We start from the raw sequence: 21,676 nt of genomic DNA on the forward strand, positions 1-21,676 counted from the left end.
GACCGGCCGGCCCTGGAAGAGGCTGACCGGAGAGGCAGTGGGGACAGGGAGCACCTCCAGCCCTCCTGTCCTGGGGGCAGGCACCAGGGGTCCCAGTGCAGATGAGACTCCTGCAGGACCTGGCGGCGGAGCCCACGGCACCCAGAACAGACTGGCAGGAGGAGCGGGCGTGAGGCCATGGGCCCCGTGCTTAGGGTCACCCAGGAGAGGGGTGGACGCAACAACGCGGGTCTCAGCAACATCGCTGGGTTCCAACAGCAGGCGCACGGGTGACCAGAGGACAGAGCCGCATCTCCAACGCCATGGGCACCGTGGGGGCCAGTGCAGGGCACTGAGGGAGGGGCCGGGCCAAGGCCGATGGGAACACGTGGCCACTCCCAGGGGCAGGGCTCCCCAGACGCCAGGCCCAGACGCCAGGCCCACGCATGGGGGCCCCGGACGCAGACATTCCCGAGGGCCCTGTGCCGCAGAGGGGGTGCGGCCTGTGCTCTGCCTCCTCTGGGCGGGACCAAGACAGCAAGCAGCCCAGGCCACAAACCGTCAGGGGCAGAGGTCCTGAAAGAATGAGCCAGGAGCCCACGTGGCAGGACAGCTTCGCCTGTTTATTTCGTTTTTAATCTCGAGAGAAACATGAGTTAAAATTATGGAAACAGATTTTCAGTGGAGCGAGCCCAGCTCCCTGAAAGAGGGAAGAGAAACAGAGCAGACGCTGGCGGGCGGGTCTGCGGCAGCAGGCCGGGGTCGCTAGGTCTGGAGGCTGCGCTTCCCGGTCAGTGAGGGCACTGGGTCCGGGAGTCAGCAGCGCCACCAGCCTCGGGCCACCGGTCAGGGATGCCCAGGTCAGAGGAGGCCATGCTGGTCCTCCCAGAGGGGTCCCCTGGGGGCCCACGGCCGGAACGGGACAGGTCAGAGCAGGATGTGGTACTTCAGCGCCCGGGGAACCCTGTTGATGACCAGCCGCCCGTCGTAGCTCAGGGAGGCAAAGAGCCAGGGGTCGGCCGAGGACCACTCCACGGCGTACACGCTGTCCTCATGCTCCTCGTACGTGATAATGATGCCACCCTGAGGGGGCTCCTGGCTCCTGCAAGGACCAGAGACGTGTGAGGAGGTGGCCCCAGGCTTCTCATCTGCATGAGGGGGGACGCGTGGGGGGCGTGTGCGGGCCAGCGGGCAGCTGGGGACCCTCCGTGGCCACAGGAGCCTGCGGACCCCACCTTGGTGCCCTCTGGGCCCGGACGCTATGTGCTGGCGGTGGTCAACGAGGGGCCCCTGGGTTCGGGGGGGGTGTGGCAGGGAAACGCCCACCGGGGGTGGGAACCAGCGGTAGGAGTGACGAGAAGGCCCTGCCTGTGCCGCGTGGCAGAGGGACCACGGGGACCGGCCAGTGCCGCCCCTCACTGCGCGGAGGAGCCGGGGGACGAGCCTGCTGGTCCTGGTCCTGGGCTGTGCGTCACCCTCATTGAGGGCGCTGTCCCGTCACCTCCCGTGAAGCTCTCCTGCCCGGGAGAGCCGGCCAGGTGACGCACGGACACCCACAGGGAGGTGACCTGGGACAGCGTCCCTCCAGGGAGGCCAGAAGCCCTGACCAGCACGAGAGCGCGAGACAGGACACCTGTCACAGGGCCGTTAGAGCGACGGAGTGTGGGTTCTCATATCACTGAGGTTCACGTTTAAAAAGCAGCAGCAGTTCTAAAACCTTATGTGGGAACAGAGACGGCCCGGGAGCGTGCTTGCGTCCCCCCCTGAAGCTGCGCTGAGCCAGCCCCGCGCCCATCCTGGTGCCGACGGCCTCCGGGGCCCAGCCCCGCTCCAGGCGGGGCTCCCACCCCAGCACATTCCGGAAGCTTCTGACTGGGCCACCGGCCCGAGGCACTTGTGAAGAAGGAGCTCCCACGCCGCCCGGAGTGCTCACTTGTCCTCTGGACGGCGCTCCTCCTGGTCACTCAGGTCGTCGTCCACCAGGTGGCCGAAGGGCTCAGAGGAGAGACACCATGTTTGAGAGAATGACCCTGCTGTCGCTGCTCGTGAGGACCAGCTGATCTTGTGAGTGGTTGGAGCAGACATTCCACACCCTGGGGAAAAGGAGATGCTCACAGGCTGGGCCTTCCGGATGGGGGGGCATCTCCAGGCAGCCACCCCACGTCGCCGGGGATGACGCTGGGTGGTGTCCACCCAGGGGCAGGCTTATCCTGTTTCTCTGAAACTGTCGTTAACTCCCAGCAACAGAGACGAGACCCAGTGGCGGCCTGAGCCTCAGCGAGAGGTCCTGACGCCCGGTACTGCAGACGGGCTTCCTAGCAGCCTGAAGCCAAACCCCAGGGCACCCGTCCAGGAGCAGCAGCCAGGGGAGGCTGAGCTGAGCTCTGGGTCTGGTTCCCCCGACACACCCCCAGGAAGCTGGGAGGGCCGAGTGGCAAAGGCCAGGGGTCTCTGCTCGCCCGGCGGTAACTACAGCCTCTCCCCGAACGTGTTAGAGCTGCACACGGGCACTCTGAGCTCTGATCTTCAGGCAGAGACAATGCAGCTTCCGGTACACGGTTCACAGGGTTCAGAGACACAGACCACGGAGTGTCAGCTCTCCAGTGACGAGCCCCTGGCCTCGGCCAGAGCTCCCGAGGGCAGCTGGGCTCTCAGTCTCCTGCACGCTTCCTCTGCACGCAGACACACGTGCACACGTGCACCACGAGCACACGTGCAACATGTGCACACACAACACACACACACACACACTCTGAATAAAAACCGCTCCTCCTGGACCCTCTGCTCTACCTGCTGATTTCACTCACTGAGCCAGGGCCCCGTGGTCTACATTCCAACAGTGTTTCAGAGCAGGACAGACATGGGCGCTCCTGTCCCCCCACAGCTCCCCCTCCCTGTCCCACAGCACTGTCCCCCACAGCTCCCCTTCCCTGTCCCACAGCACTGTCCCCCACAGCTCCCCCTCCCCGTCCCACAGCACTGTCCCCCACAGCTCCCCCTCCCCGTCCCACAGCACTGTCCCCCACAGCTCCCCCTCCCCGTCCCACAGCACTGTCCCCCACAGCTCCCCCTCCCCGTCCCACAGCACTGTCCCCCACAGCTCCCCCTCCCCGTCCCACAGCACTGTCCCCCACAGCTCCCCCTCCCCGTCCCACAGCACTGTCCCCCACAGCTCCCCCTCCCCGTCCCACAGCACTGTCCCCCACAGCTCCCCCTCCCCGTCCCACAGCACTGTCCCCCACAGCTCCCCCTCCCCGTCCCACAGCACTGTCCCCCACAGCTCCCCCTCCCCGTCCCACAGCACTGTCCCCCACAGCTCCCCCTCCCCGTCCCACAGCACTGTCCCCCACAGCTCCCCCTCCCCGTCCCACAGCACTGTCCCCCACAGCTCCCCCTCCCCGTCCCACAGCACTGTCCCCCACAGCTCCCCCTCCCCGTCCCACAGCACTGTCCCCCACAGCTCCCCCTCCCTGTCCCACAGCACTGTCCCCCACAGCTCCCCCTCCCTGTCCCACAGCACTGTCCCCCACAGCTCCCCCTCCCTGTCCCACGGCACTGTGCCCAGCACCCCCACCTTGCAAACAATGCCCGTGGATGGCTGTGCCCACTCCCTGCCGCGCATCCGCGCCGGCCCCGCCCCAGAGAACAGCCAGTGCTTCCCCTCTGGGCTATGTTCTCACCAAGCACGCGGCCTGGGCCTCAGCTTCTTCAGAAACAAAGGAGACGGGGTTGCCTGAGTGGCCCAGCGGGCAGACAGCTGGCCTGAGCCTGTCGGATGCGGGTGACTGCGGACCCCGGGGCCCGCCCCGCCGGCACGCGGGAGCCTACCAGTGGGAGTGCTCCTCCAGGGTGGCCACGGGCTCGGCCAGGCTGCGCGTGTCCCAGAACTTGACTTTGCAGCCATCCCTGCAGCTTGCCAGGCAGTACTGCTTGTTGGGGTTGAAGTCCAGGTCCTGCACCAAATGCCTGTGGGCATTCCCCATGCAGTAGTTCTGACTGAGAGAGCAGCACAGCGCTGAAGCAGGTGGGCGGCCCGACTCGCACACCCAGTCCCGCCCCGTCCAGGCCTCGGGGACCTTCCCTGGGCTCCTGCTTTACAGGCCCGGCGCTGCCGACGCTGGGGAGCCTGGCGCCCCCTCGCCGCCTCCTGCTGGGGTGACGCTGGCTGTGGTTTCCCCAAAGCTGGTGTGAGGTGAGGGGGGGCGTCTGCGGCCCATTGCGATGAGGGAGGAGGCCCGTGTGGGGTGAGGTGGGCCCAAGGCCCGTGTGGGGTGAAGGGGTGTCTGAGGTCATCATGGGGCGAGGGGGTCTGCGGCCCATGTGGGGCGGGGTGGGCCTGAGGCCCGTGTGGGGCGAGGGGGGGTCTGCGGCCCGTGTGGGGCGGGGGGGGGCCTGAGGCTGTGTGGGGCGAGGGGGGGTCTGCGGCCCGTGTGGGGCGGGGGGGGCCTGAGGCCGTGGGGGGCGAGGGGGGCCTGAGGCCGTGGGGGCGAGGGGGGCCTGAGGCCGTGGGGGGCGAGGGGGGCCTGAGGCCGTGGGGGGCGAGGGGGGCCTGAGGCCGTGGGGGCGAGGGGGGGCCTGAGGCCGTGGGGGCGAGGGGGGCCTGAGGCCGTGGGGGGCGAGGGGGGCCTGAGGCCGTGGGGGCGAGGGGGGCCTGAGGCCGGGGGGGCGAGGGGGGCCTGAGGCCGTGGGGGCGGGGGGGGCCTGAGGCCGTGGGGGCGGGGGGGGCCTGAGGCCGTGGGGGGCGAGGGGGGCCTGAGGCCGTGGGGGGCGAGGGGGGCCTGAGGCCGTGGGGGGCGAGGGGGGCCTGAGGCCGTGGGGGCGAGGGGGGCCTGAGGCCGTGGGGGCGGGGGGGGGCCTGAGGCCGTGGGGGCGGGGGGGGCCTGAGGCCGTGGGGGGCGAGGGGGGCCTGAGGCCGTGGGGGGCGAGGGGGGCCTGAGGCCGTGGGGGGCGGGGTGGGCCTGAGGCCGTGGGGGGCGAGGGGGGCCTGAGGCCGTGGGGGGCGAGGGGGGCCTGAGGCCGTGGGGGTGAGGGGGGCCTGAGGCCGTGGGGGCGAGGGGGGCCTGAGGCCGTGGGGGGCGGGGTGGGCCTGAGGCCGTGGGGGGCGAGGGGGGCCTGAGGCCGTGGGGGGCGAGGGGGGCCTGAGGCCGTGGGGGCGAGGGGGGCCTGAGGCCGTGGGGGCGAGGGGGGCCTGAGGCCGTGGGGGGCGAGCGGGGCCTGAGGCCGTGGGGGCGAGCGGGGCCTGAGGCCGTGGGGGGCGGGGGGGGCCTGAGGCCGTGGGGGCGAGGGGGGCCTGAGGCCGTGGGGGCGGGGGGGGCCTGAGGCCGTGGGGGCGAGGGGGGCCTGAGGCCGTGGGGGCGAGGGGGGCCTGAGGCCGTGGGGGCGAGGGGGGCCTGAGGCCGTGGGGGCGAGGGGGGCCTGAGGCCGTGGGGGCGAGGGGGGCCTGAGGCCGTGGGGGCGAGGGGGGCCTGAGGCCGTGGGGGGCGAGGGGGGCCTGAGGCCGTGGGGGGCGAGGGGTCTGCGCGTCACAACATGACATGGTCCCTGGAGAATGACAGTGGCCAGAGGGCCTGCGCCTGCCAAGGAGCAGCGGCGACAGGCTTTGGCTCGGACACTGGACCAAGGCTGGGAGGATGTGAGCCAAGGAAACACGGAAGGCGGGGGGTGGGGGGTCGGACGGCAGGGCAGGGAGCAGGAGAGGGAGAGGGGAGGCTGCCTCACAGGAGGGTCAGGTCTGTCGTGGGCGGGCTCGTCCGTCACCCACTCCCACCATACGGGTGCCCAGGGCCTTCTCCAGGGACGTGCCGTCCACCTGTTCTGCACACAGCAGTCTCGGGCGGAGACACGCATGCACGCCGGCACACGTGCACGCACACGCCTGGCGCCGACCCCACCACGCGGGCTGCTTCGAGCAGGGTCGGGGCCAGGCCGCTCCGCGTGCGGACATCACGCCCACAGCTTGGGAAGGTCTCCGGGAGGCGGGACAAGGCTACGAACAGCCCTGAGCTGTCAGCACAGGCGAGGCCTCTGCTGGCCCCCGCCCGGCCCCCACACTGCCGTCCCCTCCGACCTCGGCTGTAACCTCTGTCCTTCGATCATGCAGCTTCCCCGCCGGCTCCCGGGTGGCGACCGCCAGGCAGCTCCCTCCCTGACACTGGGCTCCCAGTCTCCACAGCCCAGCACCGGGACTTCCCGGCTCCGTTCGCCAGGGTGGACGCTCTCGGTCCATCTGTCCTGTCCTCCAGGCGGGAATCTGGCTGTCAGCCACTTGTCTTGAGCCAGTTTCCACATCCTGCACCTTCTACCACGTCAGTATTTTCTCTAGAATAAGACACCCTGAGCCTGAGACCTTCCGAGTGAGACGGACGTATGACCAGACCTGGGGCTGGTGGGCATTCACTGGGCTTCCGCAGGCGGCGGCGGCACAGACTTTAGTGCAGGGCACGACCCTGGCAGCAGACACTGCACACGCCCGGTTCAATGAAAGCAGAAGCTGTCTGCAGAAGTTACAGTCAGTGAGGGGGCCAGGTGTCTCCTCAGCTGCTCATTGTGTCCAAGAGCCGGTGCGGCAGAGGTGGGACCTGCAGGATGTCACCCCCAAAGCCACGACTGTGGGATTTATCTGGGGTCTGCAATGTCACCCGCCGAGCCTCTTGCCTTTAGACACTGGGAATCTGCACTCCCTTACAGAACACCACCAACGGAAGACAGCCGCCAGGCCTGGGGGTGATGGCGGGTGCTCCTCGTGACCCGAGCCCACAGCCCAGCCCCGTCGGGAACCGGACCCTGTGGGCAGGCGGCACAAGCAGCGAGTCCAGCTGCTTCAGTGGCCTGAGTCTGCAGGGCTGCGGACCTCAACACTGAGTGGCGCGTCCACCCTCCACCCCGACCCCCGCCCAGAATTCGACGCCAGTCGTAGTGACACCGACTCAGCGGCTCAGACACGTGGCGCTGAGCTGAGGGCAGACGGAATCTCACAAAGGTTTACAGGGCTCCGTTGCCATGACAACAGACAAGTGCACCCTCACTCCTTGGCCTGTGAACCACACCTGGAACAGAAAACCGCTGCTGTTTGCTCCACTGGAACTGCCGGCTGCTGTGCACCTTGACGGGAATGACAAACTGATCTCCCGACAGCGACAGAAATGTTCGCAGACAGCACCACAGACTAACCAGGGACCACGGCTGTCCACCTGTGGTCTCCATCCGTGGAGACTGAGAACGGGCCCGACTGTAATCTCCTGATAAACTGCCAGCGCTGGGGTTGCCACTGGGCACTCGACAGCCACTGAGCACCCACAGGCATGGCCACGGACACGCCAGCTCACGCTGGGGAGGAGACACTAAAGGAGATGAAGACAGACAAGCCACGTGCCCCAGACACATCTGGCTCCAGTCGGCCCTCGTGGGGGAAGTGGGCAGAGAGGGGACACACAGGGCGCCCCCTGGCTCCTGCCGGCACTGACCTCATGCTCCGCGTGTCCCAGCCTCGCACAGCGGTGTCATTCGCTGTGGCCACCTGGGTGCAGTTGTGATGGGGATTCCACTGTGCTGAGGTAAACTTCAGCTGCCCCTTCCCTTCTAGGGACGTTGAGCTGGCCAGCTGCCGAAGGAAGGAGACAAGGAAAGAAATTTGGTCTCGTCTCAGAAAATGCAAGAGGATGTTCTGTGCTCCCCAAAGGGCAGGGAATAGTTCCTGAAAGCAATTCGGAAGCTCGGTCTTTGCTTCCTCCCCTCAAAAGGCAAGAATGGGTGACCCTTACTTGGGAAAAAGTACAAAACTAAGCACAGCAAAAAACAGAAAGCGTGTTAACAGACCCACCACTGAACAGGGCTTGCAAGGGGGTGATCAGGGAGCATCTGACCTGCTCAAAGGTGGAAGAACACGCGTCTGGCTGCCCCCAGAGCAGAGTGGAGCAGGCGGCACCTCCAGACACAGGACAACAGCTGGGCCTCATGGCGGGTCCTGAATGCCCCTCCCCGGATCCCTAACTCTGTCACACAGGCGAGTGACCTCGCAGGCAATGCGCACGAAGACCTCCCAGGACGCCCACTGGGCTGTCCCTGGCCCCCGCCTCCTGAAAGCTGGAGGGCCGGTCAGAGCCGGGACAGGGCTCCCTCCTGATCACCCCTGCCACCCGCCCGCCCGCCTGGGATTCGACGTCCACAAGCGTCACGCGGCTGTATCACTGCTGGGACGTGGGGCTGGATGCCCACCCCACAGTGACCACTGACGGCAGGGACGGTGCACAGGCCAGCGCCCTGCCAGGCGTCCCCAGGCACACAGCCCGTCACTTCCACTGGAACTCCGGCCTCACTCCTAGGAACACTGAGAGGGGCTCAGAGACAGGGCCCCGAAGACAGACTGCGGAGGTTGCGCGGTGTCGCGGGCAGTGTGTCCTGTGACTCCTGGGTGCCACAGCCCCACCTCGGTGCATCCTCGGGGCCCACAGCTCAGCGCGGTGCACCCGGACTCGGGACGGACAGGCCTGGGGCAGCCCCAGGGAGCCAGCCGTCAGGGAAGGGGATTCGACGACAGGTGGAGGAACACAGGTAAAACCCAGGTGAGAAATGTAACAGTGGTGACACTTCGAAACACTGCAGTGTGAGTCTCTTTTACCCCGTGACCTCGGCACCCCCGGAGCCCTTGCTGAGTTCTGTCTACGTGTCCCCAAGACACCGAAGCCTGAGTGTCGGCCTGACCACACACGGCGGGTACAGCCCTGAGTGGGCCTCGGGAAGGCTGAGGGGGCTCCAGGTTTCCACTGGAATCCACCTGGCAGCCGTCCCGCCGTGCGTGGGGTTCCCGTTGCCCTGGCAGGTCACACGGCAGAGTGAGCTGGACACGGGTCTGCTGTGACGGCGAGGCCCGGCCCTCTTGGGTTCTAGTGTTCCTGTCTGTGAGGTCGGGCTGGACCGGGCCCACGTGACGGCTCCCCACGGCCTGGCGTTCAGACCACGCTGCCGGCCCCGAGGCCCGCTGGGTTCTGCAGACACGCTGGCCTGGCTCTGGTTCCTGCCCTGCCCGTGGCTCCTGCTGCCTCTGTGCTCCGGGGCCACCCGGGCCCTCCGGCTCACGCTCTTCCTATCCTCCATGTGGCTTCAAAGGTCCCACTGATGTGAGTGGTGCAGACGGCATAGAATGTTCTGGAATGTCGGTTTAGTGGAGTTTCCACAGGTTTCCCACCAGCAGCCTCACATGGTTTGTGAACTATCCTATAAATAACTTTTGCTCCAAATCACTCTTGGCTGTTTCTAGAAATCAAATCCACTCCCACAGGACAAAATGTTACTGACCATTCAAGATGTTCAAATGCTCACTCACAAGTCCTGGGGCCCAGGAGTGAGGACCCCAGCGATGCTTCTGTGGGGAGGGGAGTGGAACAGACCTCTGCTGCAGTCCCAGCTCTGCCACTCACACCGTCACCTTCAAACAGTGCCGGCTTCCTGAACCCAACTCTTCTCACGTCAGGTGCGGGAGTCAGAGCGCGTGGGCCTGAGGCTGCGTCCTGGGGGCAGCTTCACCATCAAGGAGGGGCGAGCTCGCCGCACACTCTGAGCCCGTCACGTCTGCATGAGGCCAGGGCAGGGGGCATGGGATCCCAGGGAGCCCTGCCGCTGCCCTCGCCCCCGTGGCTGTCCTGTGCCCGTGGCTGTCCTGTGCCCCCGTGGCTGTCCTTGCCCCCCGTGGCTGTCCTGCGCCCGTGGCTACCCTCATCCCCATCACTGTCCTCGCCCCCATCGCTGTCCTCGCCGTCTTGGCCACCTGCACTGGCTGTGACAATGCGCCAGGGCCGATGCCACGCCTACCAGGCTTTGGACAACAAGACTCTCCTTCCACACCAGTGAGCAGGCTGCCACGTTCTCACAGGTGCTCAAACACCATGCCGCAGGAAAGGAGGACCTCGTGTCCACGTGGGCTCACAGCTGTCACGATGCTGTTCTGGGGGCCGGCGGTCACAGGGCGGCTATACAGAGGGGCAGAAGGGACATGGGAACCTCTGTGCCTTCCCCAGTCCCACTGAGGACCTGAAAGTGCTCCAGACAACAAAGTCCATTAAAGATGAAAACACTTTGCTCTGCAAAGACCCTGCTGGGGGGAAGCAAAGACAAGAAGGAAAGATGAACACACAAGTCCTCGCCCGGAGCGGGACAGGTGGTGGGGGTGTCCCCACAGTCAGGGCACGGCCCCGAAGTCAGACCCCTTCCGCCCACGTCCCTCCGGCACCTCGGCCACGCTGCAGGGCTGCAAAGAGGTCTGCGCCCTGGGCGAGTCACACACAGAAGGACCAGGAGGACAGCACAGGACCCAGACCAGAGAAGGGCATCGGGTGAGTCTGCTCGCCGTAGCCGCAGAGGGTGAGCAGCAGGCCCGCACTGTACACAGCCCACCGGGCTTCGACTCGGGTTCTGGACATGAAGCCTGAGAAGTCACCCAGACAAGCCTCTCCCTCTCCACCTCCCTCTCCCTGAGCCACTCTGAGCTACAGGAAGCTGTGTGTGTGTGTGGGGGCGGGGGTGACCGACCGCCCGAGGCCGGGGAGCAGGCCCAGCACCCCCAGCTCCTCCTGAGGGCAGCTCGGCTTCCCCACCACACAACCGGGCACAGCGACAGGGCCACAGTGCAGGTAATGGCGTCCCCGTCCCTCCCAGCCCCCCCCCCCCCCACGGGCCCTGGACCCTCCTGCGGAACAGTCTGAACCTGGGCCAGAACAGCTCTCAGCACACGGTGCCCTTGGAGCCCACGCTGCCCCAAAGCGCGTCCGGCACTCACTGCCTCGGGCCTTAGCAGCGCAGGCCCCAGGCGGGTTCCTCTCCGCAGCTCCCGCGGCTGCCGGCACAGGGAGGAGGGCGGCGGGTCACGGCCACCTTGTTCCTCCAGCTCTTCTGCTCGCTGCGCCCTGGGAGGACAATTTATTCCGCAGGCGGCGAGAGCTGCAGCCGGAGATGGATGAGCACCGATCAGAACCGAAGGGGCGCCCCTGCCTTCATGGGTCCGGGACCCCGAAGACCCGCCCCCAGGCCTCCCCTGGGCTCCCGCTAATGATTATAAATGGCAGAGAACCTCCAGTTTAATTGCAAAGGGTAATGATGCAGCGAGCCTGAGATTAGATTCACTACACAAGGCAATATCCTCAAACAATAAAAAAAAAAAATCAGGGAGCTGAGTGTGAAGACGGCGGATCGATCAGAGGGCCTCGGTATTAAATGCTGCGGCCGAGGTCACAGAGCGATATTGACAGACTGCTGACAGCGGATAAAAGAGGGGCCGAGAACACTAAATTGGTCTCTGCAGAAAATAAGTTACAGATTAATCACCCCCCGTAAACGCTCTGTGAGGACGGAGCCTGAAGATGTGCACGAAGTCTGATGACAGGACGGCTGCGGGGCAGGGCATGGGGGCGCCTGCTGACCCTCGTGCGAGAGGCTGAGGTCGCTGGCCTGGGCCTCCCCCGCCCCCAGCTCGGCTCCGGTGGCTGCGCCCACACCGTCCTGGGCAGCAGCCTCAGCCCTTCAGCAGGAGCCCGTCCTCCTCCTCCTCCTCCCCTGCCCCTGGGGGCAGCTACTGAGCCGCCTGCAGGAGGGCGGACAGGCACTACCCGGACTCTGACCCAGACTCCCCAGCGAGCCCCCAGAGGGGGCCTTGTGAAGGTCTCTGCCCCAGATCCACGGGGGCCGCAGGGGACAATCTTAGGCATTGGGTTTCCTTTAACAGTCCTGATTTACCCTGAAACTTTGGGTAAAATTTGCATTGTACTTACTCCATGCTAGAGAGATGTCTCACCATTTTTATTTTTAATAAAATTTTTAAAATAGTGATTTTTTCCCTTAAATATTATGAATGCATACAAAACAAGCCAACTCTCAATTTCAATCGAAGGCTGTAAGACTCCCTTCTGGAGATGAGGAGTTTTAAAATTAACGGGCTGCCCATCTGGTGTGGCTCAGTGGTTGAGCGTCGACCCTGCACCAAGAGGTCGCTGGTTCGATTCCCGGTCAGGGCACATGCCCAGGTTGTGGGCCTGATTCCCAGTGGGGGGTGTGCAGGAGGCAGCCAATCAATGTTTTCTCTCATCGATGTTTCTCTCTCTCCCTCTCCCTTCCGCTCTCTCTGAAAATCAATAAAGAAAAAAAAAAAATAATAATAAGTAAAGTCAGGTTCCGCGGCACTCACTAGTAACGATGAGTCAGCACCCGACCGGCCTCTCCGCCCGGGGTGAAGGAGGGGGCTCCTGCACGGAGGCACACGAGGGGAGGGAGCCCATGAGCCTCGCTGGCAGGACGCTGGCAGGACACACCAGCACAAAGGCCACCTCCTGGTTCCCCGACCGCGGGCAGCAGTCTGCCCCTGCCCTGGGTTCGAGGAGCGTGATGACTTTCATCACCTCGAATTTCTTGACTTTTCACTCTGAAGTTATTTCGACATAAACAAATACAATGAAATGATGACTACACATGAAAATGACATTTTCAAAGAGAAAATTCTAAAGACGCAGATGTGAAGATAACACCGATCAGCAGAATGATGCCAAGCAGGTGGGCACATCTTCTCACTGAGAAGACAATGTACTGGAAACAGGACGCCTCACTGCCTCGTGGGGACACCTGATGATAAAGGGCCGTCCGTCCACTCTCCGGGTCCATGTCGCATCTGTACACAGCCTTGGGCCCAGTACTGGGCAGATTTCACCTGATGGAGCCAATCATCCAATTCTTTGATTGATAATTTAATCCATTCATTAACCATGTAATAGTCAATGTCAACACCCTAAACACACATGGATCAAGAAGAGTATTCGAAATTCAGCCAAATCTCTCCCCTGTTCTCTCAAACCAGTAAGTTTTTTAAAAATTCGAAGCTGGAAAGGAATTCCTGTTACTTACCACAGCCTGGCTGGAGCTTCCCTGCAGATCCCACAGCAGAAGGTGGTTGTCCGCCAGCGAGATCACTCTCTTCCCGTCTCCCGTGGGCTCCCACACAACGCTGCGGGGGAGGGGCAAGATGAGCACGGACGAGGCCCCTGCACGCGTCACACGGCAGCAGGGCTGATCCGGGACAGAAGTGGCTCAGTGCTGGGAACCCTGTCATGTCTGCTGGGGATGGATGCGTGTGTCCTCTCCTGGTTCACATGCTCTTAGGACACGAGCTTTGGGGAATCAGGTGGAAAGAGGTGGTGCCACTGAGCCCAGGATGGGGTCGATGTCCTTGTGAGCACTGCCCTGAGCACGGGAGCCTGCATCCCACCCCCTCCACGTGGACACAGTGAGAGGGCGCCCGCACCAGGACAGGAGCCCAAGTCAGCAGAACTGTGAGGAAGAAATGACTCTGTTATTTAAGCCCTGGGCCTGTGGAGGTTGCTCTGCCAGCCCAGCTGACTGAGACCCTCAGTGACATGTCCTAGCCGTGGCTGACCAGACCAAGAGCTGAGCAATTCTGACCAGTGATGCAGGAAGGGGTATGCAGCTGGGTGTTGAGGAGGCACAGACACGTTGACGGGACAGGACACCAGGCCTTCTGCGGCCGTCCCCTCACGGGCACAAGGACGCAGCAGGACTCCTGTGGACACGGACGGCCGAGCTTGGCCGACCTGCCGTAACCTCAGCTCACTACCCACGGTCCGGCCAGCTTGCGTCAGTTTCCCGTTATCACTGAAGCAACGTGCATGAGAATAACTGACAAGGACCAGCAGTCACAGCACCTCTGGAGTGAAGCCAGGAGGAGACAGAAAACTTTTCAGTTTGCTCACCAGTGTGGGTTTCTCTTTCCTGATGAACCCTGGATGCTTAGAAGGGGAGGATTTCATCTCACAGATTCTAATGTGCATCACCGAAGCCACCGAGAACACACCGCACCATTTCTTCTTCCCGCAGGACGGGAGGGTGCTCGAGGGCCACCGCCTCCCTGTCCTCCAGGCTGGCTGTCTGCGGGCTGGCAATACTGTCCGTCACCTCGCTGCCTTCTCGCTGCCGCTGAGGGGGCGCACAGGACCCCAGCACTGTGACCACGGCCGGTGGCCCTGCATCCGGGCTGCTCCCCCTCCAGCAGCACCGAGAACAGGGGGCTGGGAAAGGGCAGACGTGCTCCTGAAACCCGGGCTCCTATTCTGCTGAGGTGGTGCAGAGCACAGGACCCCACTTCTCTTGGAACCTGGGGCGATCGTGAAAGCCAAGGCAGAAAGGGGGGGAGGCCTTGTCCCGGTGAGAGCAGGGGACTCTGCAGGGCACGGTCTGTCTCAGCAGCTCGGCTGGGTGACAGAACACCGCAGGCCCAGGGGCTTCACAGCAGATGTCGGTCCCTCGCAGCTGTGGAGGCTGCAAGTCCAAGACCAGGGGCCAGCCCGGTGGGGTTCTGGGGAGGACCCTCCCCAGGTCACAGAGGGCCGCTCTCCCTGCAGAGAGGGGCTCTCCTGCCTGTGACAGGGCACCAATCCCATCCTGTGGGCTCCTGACCTCCTCTCCCCAAAGGCCCCGCCCTAATACCCGCCCACGGGATGATGTTTCAGCACAGGAAAGGGGGGAGGGACAAAGCACTGTCTCCAACACTATACACCAGCAGCCACACATTTAGATTAATCAGCTCTTCGCCTGATTTCACCTGTAACGTGTGCACGTCCCCGCCCACCACACGCACACACGCGCACGCACACACACGCACACACACACGCACACCCACGCTGGGACAGGGAGTATCGCCCCCCGCGGCGATGCAGTGACAGGCATGCCCCCGGGTGCTGCGACACAGGAAGGTTCACCACCCAGACACGTGGACCCTGAACAGGGGCTCCAGGGAGCCAGATTCCCAGGTAACTAATGAGCACGGGATTAAAATTAGCCAATTTGATGCCAAAGATGGTTACCCAGCTATGAAGCAGAGCAGACAGCTTATTGACCACGACACCCAACACTGCCTTAGGACGAGTCTGTGCTGCCATGAAGGCTGGACTATGGACGCCCCAGCTGGGTTACAGGCTTCTGGAGCGTAGACCCAATTTATTAAAATGCTTTTTGTTTTTGTTTTTTTAATCCTCAGCCGAGGACATTTTAGCATTTATTTTCAGATAGAGCGGGAGGGAGAGTGGGAGAAAGAGAGAGAAAGAGACACATCGAGTGGCTGCCACCCACGCGACCCCAACCAGGGCCGGGGACAAACTGCAAGCAAGGTACGTGCCTTTAGTGGGAACCGAACCCAGGACTCTGGTCCATGGGCCGATGTTCTAACCACTGAGCAAACTGGCCGGGGCTTAAAATGCTTTCACGTTCTCCACGCTGACGAGCACGTGAGTGGCCCTGCTCAGGGCTCGAAGGGAGAGGGAGAACGCCAGGCAGAGTGGACACGCATGAGCAGCGAGCCCAGTGCAAGTCCACCAGCTAACTATCGCACGCAGGGTCTGGGGAACAGCCTGAACATGGGAGGCGGCGTAGAGGCCTCTGGACAAGGGGATCCCAGGGCTGGCGCCCGGCTCACCTATGTTTAAGCCGCACGCCCCTCGAGCCCGTGCTCACAAGCCTGGTTCTCCGACTTCTCAGTCCACCGGAGAACACGCCGTGGATCATGAGCGGAGAGGCTGCTTTACGCTGTGAAAACCGATTACGTGAGGGCAGGGGTGCTGACGGGCCCTTTACGCTTCGCGTTCAGAGGCCTGAAGCCTCGGGGGAGCGGCCCACGCCGCGTGGGGAGCGGCCCGGCAGCGTGGCCCAGAACGCGGTGGTCATGTGCTCAGCTCTACCTGAAAAGTACCAGATACCAAAACGTTTTAGAACATTTACCACATCGTTTTTTAAAGTTTTGATGTTTCACTTCCACAAAACTCAGTGATTAGGAAAACTCACATTATTCAAAAGGGCAACCCTGAAGATTTCAGGTAACTGAGTTCTACACAGAGTAAAAAAATTCAAAAACCACATGAAGTGAACCTCGTGAAAACACTGGACAGGAAGTCTCACCTGTCCTCCCACAGATGAGCTTGATGCAGTCACCCCTCCCCCAGAACACATCTCCATGGTGACCAGCAGAGGCGAACACTGAGTTACATGTGTTTCATGGTGGGTTCTCCAACACAGGCTGCACTCGACACACCGGAGCAGGGGGGGCAGCTGCCACAGCCTGCTGCCCAAATCCTCACAGGCCCACACACGATGGCGTCAGTGTGTGCTAGGACATTACAGAAAGTCTCACACACACACACACACACACACACACACACAGGATGGCCCAGCCTGTACAGCGTCTGTAGTCAGGTGCGCGCGCACACACACACACACACACTCACACAATGGCCCAGCCTGCAGAGCGTCTGCAGTCAGGTGCGCGCGCGCACACACACACACACACACACACACACATGATGGCCCAGCCTGTAGAGCTTCTGCAGTCAGGTGCACACACACACACACACACACACACGATGGCCCAGCCTGTAGAGCGTCTGCAGTCAGGTGAACACACACAGACACACACACACTCACACTCACACAATAGCCCAGCCTGTACAGCGTCTGTAGTCAGGTGAACACACACACACACACACACACACACTCATACAATGGCCCAGCCTGTAGAGCGTCTGCAGTCAGGTGAACACACACAGACACACACACACTCACACTCACACAATGGCCCAGCCTGTACAGCGTCTGTAGTCAGGTGAACACACACACACACACACACACACACTCACACAATGGCCCAGCCTGTAAAGCGTCTGCAGTCAGGTGAACACACACACACACACACACACACACTCACACAATGGCCCAGCCTGTACAGCGTCTGTAGTCAGGTGAACACACACACACACACACACACACTCACACAATGGCCCAGCCTGTAGAGCGTCTGCAGTCAGGTGAACACACACACACACACACACTCACACAATGGCCCAGCCTGTACAGCGTCTGTAGTCAGGTGAACACACACACACACACACACACACACACTCACACAATGGCCCAGCCTGTAAAGCGTCTGCAGTCAGGTGAACACACACACACACACACACACACACATGATGGCCCAGCGTGTAGGGCTTCTGCAGTCAGGTGCGCACACACACACACACACACACGATGGCCCAGCCTGTAGAGCGTCTGCAGTCAGGTGCACACACACACACACACACTCACACAATGGCCCAGCCTGTACAGCGTCTGTAGTCAGGTGAACACACACACACACACACACACACACTCACACAATGGCCCAGCCTGTAAAGCGTCTGCAGTCAGGTGAACACACACACACACACACACACACACACGATGGCCCAGCCTGTAGAGCGTCTGCAGTCAGGTGTGCACACACACACACACACACACACACACATGATGGCCCAGCGTGTAGGGCTTCTGCAGTCAGGTGCACACACACACACACACACACACACACACGATGGCCCAGCCTGTAGAGCGTCTGCAGTCAGGTGCACACACACACACACACACACACACGATGGCCCAGCCTGTAGAGCGTCTGCAGTCAGGTGCACACACACACACACACACACACGATGGCCCAGCCTGTAGAGCGTCTGCAGTCAGGTGCACACACACACACACACACACACACACGATGGCCCAGCCTGTAGAGCTTCTGCAGTCAGGTGCACACACACACACACACACACACACACGATGGCCCAGCCTGTAGAGCTTCTGCAGTCAGGTACACACACACACACACACACACACACACACGATGGCCCAGCCTGTAGGGCTTCTGCAGTCAGGTGCACACACACACACTCACACACACACACACACACGATGGCCCAGCCTGTAGGGCTTCTGCAGTCAGGTGCACACACACACATACACACACACACACACGATGGCCCAGCCTGTAGGGCTTCTGCAGTCAGGTGCACACACACACATACACACACACACACACGATGGCCCAGCCTGTAGAGTGTCTACAGTCAGGTGCACACACACACACATGATGGCCCAGCCTGTAGAGTGTCTGCAGTCAGGTGCACACACACGATGGCCCAGCATGTAGAGCGTCTGTAGTCAGGTGCACACGCACACACACACACACACTCACACGATGGCCCAGCCTGTAGAGCGTCTGCAGTCAGGTGCACACACACACACACACACACACACACGATGGCCCAGCCTGTAGAGTGTCTGCAGTCAGGTGCACACACACGATGGCCCAGCATGTAGAGCGTCTGTAGTCAGGTGCACACACACACACACACACACGATGGCCCAGCATGTAGAGCGTCTGCAGTCAGGTGCACACACACACACACACACACACACACACGATGGCCCAGCCTGCAGAGTGTCTACAGTCAGGTGCACACACACGATGGCCCAGCATGTAGAGCGTCTGTGGTCAGGTGCACACGCACACACACACACACACACACACACATGATGGCCCAGCCTGCAGAGTGTCTACAGTCAGGTGCACACACACACACACGATGGCCCAGCCTGTAGAGCGTCTGCAGTCAGGTGCACACACACGATGGCCCAGCATGTAGAGCGTCTGTAGTCAGGTGCACACGCACACACACACACACTCACACGATGGCCCAGCCTGCAGAGTGTCAGGTGCACACGATGCCCCTGTCTGCGGAGCAGGAGGAGGCATGCACATTTGCATATGTACTGAGTCCAGGGCTATAGAGAATCCAAATCGCACCACATGCTCACTTCAGAAACAAGTCAAACAGCAACAGGACATGACGAGGGGTAGCCTGCCTCACAGAACTTTCTTCCTCAGACACAACCACGGGCGCTGCCCCTGCTCCCCATGGCTAAAGGAAACGGGCCCCTTGTCTGCCTGTGCTCCGGGCGCAGGAGGGAAGGGGGGAGGGAAGGCTTCCTCCAGGGCACTGTGCTCCCGGTGCCTCTCACATCCTCCTCACTCAGCAGCTCTGCCCGCCGCTCACGGCCAAGGGATGCATCTCCCTGCGAGGAAGCTGTTCTCAGTAACACTAGCAGAGGACACATCCGGTGAATTTCAAGTGGCCGGAGAAGTGACTTCACATCTACAAAGAAAAACTACGTGGAAACTCAAAAGGAAGCCAACAAGCCTAAGGAATACAGGAGATCGCTGATCTGCTTCAGGAAATACGGGCTTTGAGCTCTCGGAGGCGAAGGTTTTAATAAACACATCTTGATGTTTCTCGGGAACAAGGTCTCTGGCCACTTCCGAATGTCGCAGTGAAGGTTGAACGACTGACGACGGCTGCACAGCGCACGGGAGACGTGAGGTTCTCAGCAGCCCTCCGAGCCGAGCCACGGGCGGCCGCCCCGGCGCCACAGGGCTCAGTGACTCACAGAGCGGTCCTGGACCCGGGGACCAGCCTGCGGAGAGACCAGCTCAGACTGCTCTTGCTGCGGTCGTGACACCAACTGCCAACAAGGCTTGCTGGTTTCTAGAAGATTCCTGGCTGGTTCTGTTTCTAGGACAACAGCAGGCAACCCTAACTGCCACGCGTCTGCGAAGGCCCCGCTCTCGGTGGCGACAATGGTCCCGCGAAGAGGGGGGCTCTGGGTCCTGAGCCCGGGGAGCCCGCGCTGGGGCAGGAGAGCCGTTCCTCTGCGGGGCCAAGGCTGCGGCTGGGAAGCGAGTTGCCTGATAGGCCTCGTGCTGGACGAGGATACGGCTTCTTCCAGAAAGGCTGCAGCTACTTCACCCTGGCACACTGCCGGGGCTTGGCTGAAACACCTCTTCCTCCTGGGAGCCGTCCCAGCCCCCGGCCCCTCGGACGCCCCGTCCTGTCTCAGCACAGCCCGTGCCCTCACACGCGGCACCCGTCAGCCACACCTGCTTCCTGGCGAGGCTGTGAACTCACACCAGCACGAGCCCGGGCCTGCGCGGGCCAGCACAGAAGGCCGTGCACGGAGAGGTGCTCGGCAGCAGGCGTCGAGAGGACTGAGGGGAGTGTGTGCCCAGGGCATGTCACAGGGCAGGGAGAAGAAGATGGAAGGACGTGCACTCAGTGAAGATGGCCGTCTCAGAGCCCGCTGGACAGGGTGTGCCCTCGGCACCCGAAGGACCTCGTTACAAAGCCGTGGGGCTTGTTCATCAGTCTCAGGGAGACTGTGGCAGACCAGACCACGCAGCACCAGGGCCATGCCGGCTCCCCCTGCCGCTGTCCTCTCCAGTCTCCCCTCCAAAATGCACCCACTCCACCTCCGGGCAGCAACTCCATGATGCCAACCATGCCCACAGCCACAGCAGAGACATCCAGCTGGGACCCGCAGCCCCGAGATTGCCCCCAAGGGCGTCTCTAGGTGCATGTCCACTTCACCTGACACCCCATGCACCAGACAGAACTCTGCTGCACCCCCTTTCTGTCCATGCTGCCGCCCTTCTCCTGGGAACAAACCGCAGTGATACATCACTCTCTGTCACTCTCAAACATGACACAAAACCAGCAAAGCTGGTTGAGCATTATGCTTGATGTCTCCCTGGCTGGTTGCTTTTATGTCAACCTAACCCACAGTCTGCCCGTGGCTGCTATTTTGACAGCGCCTGTCTGGAGACGGTCTCCCCAGCTCCCTCTCCCTGCTGACTCTGCACGGTCACCTCACAATGCGGCCCCGACCGTCCGTATCTGCCCCTCTCTGCGCCTTCGCGGGGGCGGTGCCATGGAAACACCACAGGTGCAGCCGCGGGCCCCTGCCAGGAGCCGTCAGCCTCAGCTGGGCAGCACCAGTAACACCACTTCCAGCACCGGCCAAGTGCCGGGTGTGCACAGAACACTGTCCCGTCCACCCTATTTCACAGGTGTGGTCACTCAGCAGGAAGGGTGAGATGTGGGTTTGAGCTCCTGTCTGTCTAACCTGCCTGGGTCCCTAACCCTGTGGAGAGCTCACCGCCAAGGACCAGCCACGGCAGAGGGCCCAGGCCCTGCGGGCACAGTCATGTGACCCCTCACAAAGCCCGCTGGGCACCTGACAAGGAGGGGCCCTGCCACACAGGCTCCATCTGCCTCTCCCGCCAAGGCCGTTCCTCCCATGAGGCGGCTCCACAGTGACCCCGCCCCACACCCAGTCCCTCCACTGCCCGGGGTGGCCTCAGTTAAACGGTCAGCTCCCCAAGTCGGCACAATGCCCCCCGCTGCACTCAGGAGCTCGGGCACAGGTGACATCTCGACCTGGCCGAACCCCTGCCTTCCCTTGGCAGGCGGCCTCGCCCCCTCAGGGCTGCTGTGAAGATGGTGTGTGTTCATGAGGCCCGAGTCCCTCAGACAGGCCGCCGGCCCGAGGCACCGCCGTGAAGTCACTGCAGGGGCTGGGGCATGAAGGAGGACGGCCGGCCAGTCTCCAGCGGGAGCAGCGTCTGTGGACCCTGCGCGTCAGCGATGCACACGCACATCTACGTGGGGGTCACAGTGCCCATCGCCCTCCCTAGGTCCAGGCAGAGGAAAGCCAGAGCACCTGCCTTCTTGGTGACTCAAATTCCTTGTCTAATAATAAAACTACATCACTGAAGATACTCAGTAGAATACGCATGACATGGACGCATGTGGGGGGAGGGGTGCTCACTCCTGCTATGGGACGCACATGGGGGACGGGGTCCTCACTCCTGCCGGTGGGACGCAGGTGGGGGACGGGACACTCACTCCTGCCGCGGGACGCACGTGGGGGACAAGGTCCTCACTCGCGCTGCGGGACGCAGGTAGGGGTCGGGACCCTCGCTCCTGCCGCGGGACGCACGTGGGGGACG

The 21,676-nt window shown here is 62.5% G+C and overlaps 1 protein-coding gene across 1 annotated transcript in view; it reads right to left on the reverse strand.

Annotated features, from left to right (window-relative positions):
* Positions 1 to 587: 587 nt before the first annotated feature.
* EIPR1 (EARP complex and GARP complex interacting protein 1) overlaps positions 588 to 21,676 on the reverse strand; it is an 84,211-nt gene continuing 63,122 nt past the window's right edge. Inside the window, 6 exon segments of the mRNA XM_036263491.1 lie at positions 588 to 1,081; positions 1,913 to 1,984; positions 1,986 to 2,072; positions 3,808 to 3,975; positions 7,443 to 7,579; positions 12,862 to 12,961. Of these exon segments, the coding sequence (XP_036119384.1) occupies positions 907 to 1,081; positions 1,913 to 1,984; positions 1,986 to 2,072; positions 3,808 to 3,975; positions 7,443 to 7,579; positions 12,862 to 12,961 (739 nt within the window). The 3' untranslated portion in view covers positions 588 to 906.

The sequence above is a fragment of the Molossus molossus genome, unplaced genomic scaffold (genome assembly GCF_014108415.1).
Source record: "Molossus molossus isolate mMolMol1 unplaced genomic scaffold, mMolMol1.p scaffold_m16_p_15, whole genome shotgun sequence".
NCBI classification, from domain to species: Eukaryota; Metazoa; Chordata; class Mammalia; order Chiroptera; family Molossidae; genus Molossus; species Molossus molossus.